This window comes from Mixophyes fleayi, chromosome 9 (genome assembly GCF_038048845.1).
Source record: "Mixophyes fleayi isolate aMixFle1 chromosome 9, aMixFle1.hap1, whole genome shotgun sequence".
Classification (NCBI taxonomy): domain Eukaryota; kingdom Metazoa; phylum Chordata; class Amphibia; order Anura; family Limnodynastidae; genus Mixophyes; species Mixophyes fleayi.
In genome coordinates, this window is record NC_134410.1 from 64,314,855 (window position 1) to 64,324,943 (window position 10,089).

At 36.8% G+C, this 10,089-nt stretch overlaps 1 protein-coding gene across 1 annotated transcript; it reads left to right on the top strand.

The window, feature by feature from the left end:
* The first annotated feature begins 1,108 nt into the window (after nt 1-1,108).
* On the top strand, nt 1,109-9,395 carry LOC142101619 (putative alpha-ketoglutarate-dependent hypophosphite dioxygenase). Its single transcript, XM_075186030.1, has 6 exons — nt 1,109-1,277; nt 2,004-2,220; nt 2,324-2,415; nt 3,224-3,363; nt 4,262-4,366; nt 8,784-9,395. Exons 1-6 carry the CDS (start codon nt 1,148-1,150, stop codon nt 8,889-8,891), a joined length of 792 nt encoding a protein of 263 aa, XP_075042131.1. The 5' UTR covers nt 1,109-1,147; the 3' UTR covers nt 8,892-9,395.
* The last annotated feature ends 694 nt before the right edge of the window (nt 9,396-10,089 follow it).

A 10,089-nucleotide genomic window follows, 5' to 3' on the forward strand; every position in this document is an offset into this window, starting at 1 on the left:
GGGAAGCACTGTGGCGCTTTACAAATCTACGATAATAATAATAATAATAATAAATGGCCATTATAAGTGTTAATTTTATAGGTAATGACTTATACAGTGAACATGTCCTTTTAATATTACAAACTATTCCTGTATTATATGTGAAATCATTTTATATAGCTTAAATTAAAGTTGTCATCAATGAGCTTAGCGATGTTTGTCACTGTACGATTAGCTGTACCTAGTCTGTGGATGCATGTTGCTGCATCAATAACCTTACAAACACAGAATTCTAGTTCTATTGACAATATATTGTATTCTGCCAATGTCTGGAAACATTTATATATTTGCAGATGTTACAAATGACTTTTCTAAATGCAGTACTTTTATCTCAACATTTTTCCTTTACAGCCAATTCAGTTGTTGTGTCATTTCAGCTGGCTGGCAATGCATATTGGGTCTTATAGTTCCACAACTGCTGGAGTGTCACTGTTCACCTTTATCTGATTTTCAAGAAGGGTAAATCACCTTCATGTCCTTTTTAATTTGTAAACAGACCCAAATAAAACCTATAGAAAGTGCTCATTGGTTTGAAATGATTTTATTATTTTAAAATGTATGCTTCAATTATGCTGCAGAGTTCAGTCAATATCTGTAATTGTATATGGTAGTTAAATAAGGAGCAATTCATATTTTGGTATTTCTAAATATTTTACAGTAGAAAAAACAGTTTCATCTTTATAAAAATGCTGTAAAAACTTTTAAAATGTCAGTTCTGCAAATTGTTTATTCAAAAGCTTTGGAATTCCCAGGACTGGGCAATTGTTACACATATATCACATTATATGATGCTCGTAATGTAGTCAGACTGAAACCAGGAAACTGTTTTTTCTTTAAATCAGTTGTGTGTTGTATACCTAAATCAGTTGTGTGTTGTATACCTAAATCAGTTGTGTGTTGTATACCTAAATCAGAAAATAACCATCCAAGGCCATCATGTTTGCTTCATTAGTCAGCAATAAGCAAAATATCCTGTTCCTTGTAATAGGCATATGGGCTGGGCTTCTCTCTCAGATCTTGTATATAAGTCAGTGTCAACACCAGACTGTTATATCTCCATTATACCAGCAGTCTTAGTACAACTGATTATCATTAGTATAACAGCACAATGAAGGCTGATGCTAATCAGATGAAGACTCTCTATGATGACAATGGCTTCCTGACAGCGATAGATGTGTTAGATATGAAAGAACTGCACCAAGCCAACACAGAATATGGGAAACTGGAGGAGAAGTTTGGTAAGATTAGAAATAATTTACAGAATTAATAGTGTTGATTTTACCTTTGAAAATTCCAGTATTTTATCTGCGATGCATCCTGGCCGTAATTTACAGAGAATCACAATTTTTATAAAAAAACATTTTTTTTGTTATATTGCGTAACTTTATGGTAACCTATATCTGTGATAACTGATCATAATCCAGTATTGCTGTTATAGAAGTGCACTCCACATACTTATGTTAACAGCTCACCCAGTTTGCAAATTATGAAATTATGGATACATTTTCTTCTACAGTCTATTGTAAAAATATGTATTTATTAACATTATCCTATCTACTTGTGAACTGGAGATTTTAGTCAGGATTTATCAAATGCATTTTTAAAGATAGAAGCCCTTACATTCCCTTCTCTTCCCAATATCGTTGAATTTGACTGGAAGCCACAAGTGGTTTTTTTTTTGTATTTTGCTAAAACAATGTTAATGCAACCATCAGGAGAAAATAATACTTAATAATTCCAAGATATCTTTTTACTACTTTTTTACTCCATGGGAATGAAAAAAGAATGGATGTCTCATTTAATATAACAAACCAATAAGTGTAGAAACAGATCCCAATATGAAAATAAAATGACCACCCTATTTATTAATGACAAAACCACACTATACCTGCACCATAATGTTCACACTGTAACAGATTCTATTCTTGCACATATACGTATAAGGTTATATATGTATATTTCAGGCAAGGAGTACACTCAGTACAATCTGCACAACATCCACATGCAGTATGAGTGGGTGATGAACTTGGCCGTCCACCCCAATCTTCTGAGAGCAATCACCGCTGTGCTGGGTCCAAATGTCATTCTCTTGGACTCGAGATTTATCTGTAAATATCCCTCCACCGATGTCCCACACAAAGACAACACAGCCCCCTACGTGGCCTGGCATCAGGACATAAAGTAAGTAGAGAAAGCATCTTGTAGAAGACATGTATGTGGTCAGTGACATCATCTATTTGTCAGAAGTGTACAAACCACAAATGGCTTCCTTACTACATTGCAGATACTGGGGATTTGAGGGAGGTCCGGTGGCTTCTGTATGGCTGGCACTTGACAATGTTGACACGGAAAATGGAGTCCTGCAAATCATTCCAGGTATTATATCTTTTTATTTTTGTATAGCCACAATGTTACATTTGGTATGCCCATCCATATATATATATATATATATATATATATATATATATATATATATATTGTGACATAATCAGGGGAATAGGTACCATCTCCTGTAAAGATGGCGACACAACAGTAAACCACACAAGACCAGTTTCAGGTTAAAAGCCACAGCTAGTTTATTCACCAGTTTGCGAACTAAACAAAACATAGACACAAACATATCATTGCACACCACAGCAGAGTGTCTCAGGAGGCAACTCACCTCCTCCCCAGGTCTGAGACTCTGATTGCATATTCTAGATGCCTTTTCACAGGCACCTCACAGGTGCATCTCCTGATCAGTCTGTTTAGAGACTGGCAGGCCAGAAGACCCGGACTGGGCCTTATGTATGGAGCCCTCCCTTCTCTCCTTCTCTTTCTCCATACATAACACCAGGGACCCTTACCATGTTTTGTTACCACATGGAAACACTCTGTAGGAAACTTTACCCACACATCTACACATTCTCCCCCTGGTGTTTTAACGTACACAATGCTGGAAGCCTGGGACACATACCTCTGGCATTTAGTCTTCTTCCAGTGACTCTGTCACAATATAAATATATATATATATATATATATATATATATATATATATATATATATATATATATATATATAATTCATGAAAAGGTCATGTAAGCATATTTTTATAATGTTATAATGAAAAATAAACCTGCTAAAGTTCATAGATAGGGATTAGGAATGTAACGAATATATAGTGACTGTGATATGTTTCCTCCAGGGAGTCACCATCAGGGGATTCTAGAGCACAGAATTGCAGACGTTCCGGGGAACATGCTGACATCAAACCAGGAGATCCCAAAGCACCTGGTGAATGTAGAGGAATTAGTTGAATGTCCACTCAAAGCTGGACAAATGTCTGTAAGTAAAAGCATAATCTAAATGATTTATTTTATTTGTAAATGATAAATTAAAAACATTTTTAATTTAATTGTAGATTACCTATCCCCTAGCCCTTGCTCCCCTTTACATTAATTATGGGGGATCCTTCTAAGTGTCCTCTGTGGTGTTGGAGTCTATGATTCTATCTCCTTCCCACAATAGATTCTGCAAATCCCTATAGTGGTCCCCTGCTTCATGCTCATTTTTTTGCCAGTTTAAGCGAATGGTATCAAAATGAGACTGTAAATGTCATTGACTTGAAGCAGCACAATGACAGAATCAGGAAGTATCTGACACAGAGTATAGTAGTCTATATGGCCCTTATGTTGTTGCAGCCAGATAGTTTCATGAACCTCAATTGCGCAGAGAAGGGGATTATGGTGTGAGACCCACATAATCCAGTTAAGATGGAGCAAGTGAGATAGGGTGGTGGTAAATTTTAATAATATTAAAAGGTTGAATTAGCCTTTAAGCCAATTGTTCCTTGTGAATATCAAGTCATTAAAATTCCCTGCAATAAATCATTAAGGATTCCCTGTAATAAATAATTTTATTACAGGCATTAACCAAGCTATAAACAACTATAAATATAAACCTGGATCATGGCCCTTTATTAGGACTGATCCTGTCTGAGCACGGCTGCTATCTGTCAGTAAATATGAGTACAATGTCAGTAGACATAAGTACAATTTTTGTACATCAGTGCATGTTTAATCAAATAATGATAATATCATTGCTCTCCTAGCAGTATTCTGCTGTTATATTAATGATAAAGATGATTAGATTCCCAGCTGTTTCCAGTGATTGATGAGAGTGCGATGTTGGAGTCCTGTGTACTAAACACTATGTGTGTGTGTATTCTTATTATTGCTGTCAGGTGCATGATGGACTGACTGTTCATGCCAGCGAACCCAATATGTCCAACAGGAGAAGATGTGGCTTTGTGATCCGTTACGTTCCTACTAAAGCTTACCCTGTTGAGGTCAGTAATCAACATGCATCATGTTATAACTTATAACTAGAGATGCTCACTGACCCCCGTGAAGTGGTTTTGGTTTTGGATCTGGATTAGCTTCGTGTTTTGGTATTGGCAAAACCACTCTCGTGTGTTTTGGATCTGTATTTTTTTAGAAAAATTGCTAAATTATGCTAAAATCAAATAATTTTGCACTTTTTTTGATCCTGCATTATTATTAACCTCACTAACACTAATTTAAAGTCATTTACAGTCAATTTTGACCACCTCACAGGTTACAATATTATTTTCATACACTTTCAAACAAAGATTGCAGCAGTTCTTGCCAGTGATAAGAAAAAGGCAATTGTCATGCCTGGGCATAAGACCAAAATGTGTGGAATTATTTTTATACAAATACTGGCAACAGTTTTCTAGCCATTTGTAGCGTTTGTAAAGCCACACTCAGTAAAGATAGGGACCTTAACCATCTAGGATCCTCATCCATGTTACAGCATTTGAAGCGAGTTCATGGAAAGCTGTTGGGAAAATCAGAAACTTATGTTAAAAAAAATAACAACAAGCAGTCCAGCATCATCCACCTCCCTTCTCTCATCTAGATCCCAGCACCTACAATCTACACCCCCAACACCTTCATCATCATCAATATCCTCACAAGTGATGGGAGTTAGTCCTGCATCCAAGTTGCTAAGGCTAGTTGACTCCTCCATTAACCATGATTCCTCTGAAGAATTATTGAGCGTTAGTCCCGCTGCTGCTGCTGTTGCTGCTGGGGGTGGACCTTCAACCCAGAAGAATACTACTAGTAGTTTACAACAATTGACTGTTCAACAATTCTTTGCTAGAGGAAGAAAGTAAGAAAGCTGTCACCCAGTCGTAAAGCGGATCACAGACGCCATGGGGACTATGCTAGTATTAGATCTGTGTCCAATATCCACTATTAATGCAGCTGGTTTTAGACAGTTACTTGAGGTCTTCTGTCCCTATTACCAAATTCCATCACGACACAATTTTACTAGAAAAGCTATTCCTCACCTCTACCAGAAAGTTCGTAAAAATTTAATTATTGGGCTACAAAATGCCATTCTACCCACTGTACACTTAACCACAGATATGGGGACAAGCGGGACTGGGCAAACTAAAGATTATATGACTGTGATAGCCCACTGGCTTGGTGATTCGCCTTCACCAGCAGGAACAGCAGCTGCATGTACCCAAGTACATCACATTTTTTAGACTCTGTGTATCAGCGGCTTCACTAAGAGACATACAGATGACAATCTGTTACAAAAACTAAGAGATGTCAATGCAACATGGATAATCCTGCTTGGACTCTCCTGAGGATATGTGATTTCTGATAATGCCACCAATATTGTTAGAGCATTACAGTGGGGGTAATTCCATAACATTTCCCGTTTTGCTCACACAATCAACTTGGTGTTACAGAACTTTTTAAAAAATGACAATGACATGCAGGAGATGCTGTCCGTGTCCCGAAAAACATTTTCAGGATTTGCAACAGCATGTAGGAGATTGCAGCAGCTGCAAGAAGACTAGAATTTGAGGGTGAATGTACTTTAGTCCAGCAAAGTAGTCACTTGTGAAAAGAGTGCAGACACGGTTAGCTTGAGTGATTGCCTTAATTATACTTTTTGAGAAGCAGCTAGAGAAATTGAAGAATGAAATTAAACTAAGCAAATCCGCTAACTATATTGTAATTGTAGATCTAAGACTTAATTTGCTTCGCCAGGATCCAAGAGCTATCAACATCTTGTAATGAGGTCTCCTCCTTCAGTTTCTCTGGCAACTGCTTCTCTGAAAAAAACTTAGTTTTTCCAAGGCACCCAGTGGTGATGCAGATGAGTCAGCACAACATTTTGACATTTTCTATGCTCTAAAAGAATTGCCCAAAAATCGTGACAGCTCTGCCATAAAATGAACTACAAATTCCATGAGAAAGGCTATTATCGGCAATTACATCAAAGTACACAGACTTCTGTGACGGTGGATTCCAGCGGTGATGAATTAGTATTGTTTGAGGAAGATGTACACAATGATGAGGGTGAATATGATGACAGTGTAGATTGCAGGTGCTGAAATCTAGCTAAGAGAAGGGATTTACCTGATGCTAATATGCCTGGTAATATTTTGGGTAAAATGGTATCTTAGCAATTTTATGTTTTTCTACAGTAAACTTTCACCTTCTTTACAGAGGTTTTTTTTTTCTTTAAAAATGTACAAGCTTTTTTTTTACATTTTTGTTTCCCTTAAAACCACTATGTACTTGAACATAGGCTTTAGCACATGAGGTAGAGGGATTAGTCTAATCAGTATAATCATGACTGAGACTGGAGAGTGACAACAACAATGTCACCCCTCCTGTTTCTGTATGAGCTATGGCACAATACAATGTCACTGAAGACTTTGAAGAACACTGACAGCCCTATTATTGCAATTTCTGTTTCAACACTGAACCCTGCCACCTCTCCTGTTTCTGAGTGAGCTATGGTACAATAAAATGTAACTGCAGATTTAGACCAAGCCAGCCAGCCCTATAATTTCTACTTCAGCAATGACTCTTAGCAATGGAGCACTCCTCTTTGTCTGTTACCTATATAATGCAGTAGAAAATGCCTGCAAATTCAGAAGACAATCCTGCTAGCCTTCCTATTTGTATTTCAGCAATGGCTCTTAGCATTGGAGCAGTCCTCTTTGTCTGTTACCTATATAACACTTCTGAATTTCCCTGCAAATTCAGAAGAAATGCCTGCAAGGACCACTATTTGTATTTCAGCAATGACAATTACCAACGCAGCTCTCCTTTTTGTGTGTTACCTATATAACACAGTAGAATTGGACCTCAGAATTACACCAACCCTGCCAGCAGCACTATTATTTGTATTTTTCTGCAATGAGATTTAACACTGAAGCTATGGAGCTCTCCTGAATGTCACTGATTACTTTATTTGACACTGCTACCATCCTCCTCTTTCAATTCTCTAACTTTTCCTGCCCAACGGCTCTACACTCCATGCTACCCCTTCTGTATTCCTCTCTCAAATGGCGCTAGATCGCTGTGGAGGGCGGTATTTATAGATTCCAAAACTCCCGAGATTCAAGATTTGACAACGTCAGGATGACGTTTTGTCTCATTTTCGAATCCGAAAAAGCGCAAAGTACCGAGCCAACTCGGCTTGGTGCTCGGATCCCCTAAGTTCGGATGTGTTCGGTTTCCGAGGAACCGAACCTGAGCATCTCTACTTATGAATATTTTGCTCAGATTTACAACTTTTTAGACTTTTCCCTATTGAGCTATCACTGCCAATTAGTATTCAAATGAACTTCCATTAGACTGAGCACCGCTCAAATTTAGTATTTCATAGAAACTGTTTATTAAAATTAGTTTGATGCTGAGTCAGCTTTTCCAATGCATATTTACAGAGATTAACTAATCGTCATGGTTCTATGAGTGGAAATTTGTTATACCTGGACCATTAATAATGAACAGTGCACACACATCAATGTGACAATAGAGGTTACCTGTATTTGAACAATTTTTTCAAAACCTATAATTTTAGGCATGGCATACTTATATTTAAATGAAAAGGAAATGACTGTGTACCCTTGGAGAAATTCCCTGGCTATGTACAATGGTACATAGCTTACAGACATCAAATACAGGGTCACTAATGTGTTGATATTCGTATGTCAGATTTCCTATAGGGAAGCAACTTTTGTGCTATTAAAGGAAGAATTCCTGGGTATGATGAAAAAATCAGCCTACCCACTGGTCTCTACACCAGAACCTCAACTGCAGTGCTATGCAACTGTTTGTCCCGGGCTCTGTAATTTTTCTCACCAAAGGTCAAAGGTCGAGGCTTGTTCGAAGTGGCTGAGGTGAGGTGACCATGCAGACCAATAAAAAGCTGCAAGCATGGAGATTGCAGCTCTTTATTTGTCCTCCTACACACATCCATCTCAGAAGCCATGTTAAAGTGGTGAACCATAGACACATGCTATGCTACAGAGGAGCTACCCCTGGAAAAATCAGCATAAACTACCCGGCTCTGGTGAGGGGAGCTGTAAGTAACGTTATTTTTCCATCCTACCTGGGAATACTACATTCAATGGCATTACATGTTTTGTGCTGATGTGGTTACATAACAAGCATTTATTTATTCTTCATATTTCTCACATGTTGTTTAATACTAAACCCAGGGACAATTGTGAACTGTAACTTACATGATGATTTGCAAAGGGAATATAATAACATTTCTTTGCATGGGCTAAGAGATTTCATTGGGGCTCACATAACAATGTACTGATTTGTTATGCTCTACCTGTGCCCTAGGATAGCACAGAGATATAAGAGCAGTCCATTGAACAATTTAACATTAATTATTTGCTTTTTATTTTATTACAGGATCCAGAACGCCCCCGAAATTTTCCTGCAACTGTACTGGTGTCCGGAACTGATGAATATAAAAATTTCCAAGACCACGCCCCTAATTTTATCACCAAGACATTTTAATGGTTTTTGTGTGTTAAATATTAATATTTTTTACATGTCACCATTTGAAAATTCTCCAGTGGTTACACATGGATTATGTCCTTATGCACTCCTGACATTTTATTAGCTTTCATCTGAGAAGCACAATCATCTCAGCATGCTAGTAAATTAGAAAATCACACATGTATAGTGATTGATACAATTTACTGTGTTGAATTAGTTGAACTATACCATTAGATAATGGGTATACACAGATTAATGCAACGCAATATACAGTCACATAGTTATTTAAGCTAAAAAAAAAAGGCATCTGTCCACGAAGTCTAACCTTTCATCCTCAAAAACAGAGCCAGATTGAGAGGGTAAAAACCTAGGGGGTATATTTACTAAACTGCGGGTTTGAAAAAGTGCAGATGTTGCTTATAGCAACCAATAGGATTTTAGCTGTCATTTTGTAGAATGTACTAAATAAATGATAGCTAGAATCTGATTGGTTGCTATCGGCAACATCTCCAGATACACTTTCTCAAACCCACAGCTTAATAAATATACCCCCTAGAGTTAGTTGTATGACTGTTAATACAAAATGTAAAAAAATAACAACAACAAAAATAACCACCTAACTACAATGTATAGTATTGAATGGCAGAATAAAACCACTTATTGGAGTGAACTGGGAGAACTGTATTTTTCTATTTGCACTGTACATATTTTAGTGATCACCTGATATAGTATATTAAGAGTTTAAGTTTATGCAGCTCTAGGGAAATTAGTACACACAGCATTGTATGCTGATCACTTCCTTTAGTTTTCAACTATCATATAACATTATCACCTCATCAGGCTGTATAGTATTTCGATTTTACCTGCAAATTAAGCAATATTGTATAATACATCTGCACTTCATAAGTGCTAATACTTTCAGCCCTTCAACTGCATTTTTTTACTTGCATATTATGGTAAATTCTGATATTAAAAACAGTTTTTGACCTTACAATATGCTCTGTTATAAAATGAAAATGTATTATACTGTATTATATTGTATTGATATTGCTTTATCTGATTTAAATTAAGAAAGTATTTCCAAAATAAACATGTACCTGAATTTTATTTACAAGGCATTCATCTTGATTTTCTAGAAAAAGTTTGTCATTTACATGTTCTGAGAAAAACAAACTAGACAATGAGAATTAGTATTTTATTTAAGTGAAACCTTTGC

Bases quoted from the DNA above. Each gene is read 5' to 3' on its own strand.
- LOC142101619 (XM_075186030.1), top strand. From the start codon at position 1,148: ATGAAGGCTGATGCTAATCAGATGAAGACTCTCTATGATGACAATGGC. The intron at 1,278-2,003 runs GTAAGATTAGAA...TGTATATTTCAG, and splicing joins GAAACTGGAGGAGAAGTTTG to GCAAGGAGTACACTCAGTAC. The intron at 2,221-2,323 runs GTAAGTAGAGAA...ACTACATTGCAG, and splicing joins GCCTGGCATCAGGACATAAA to ATACTGGGGATTTGAGGGAG.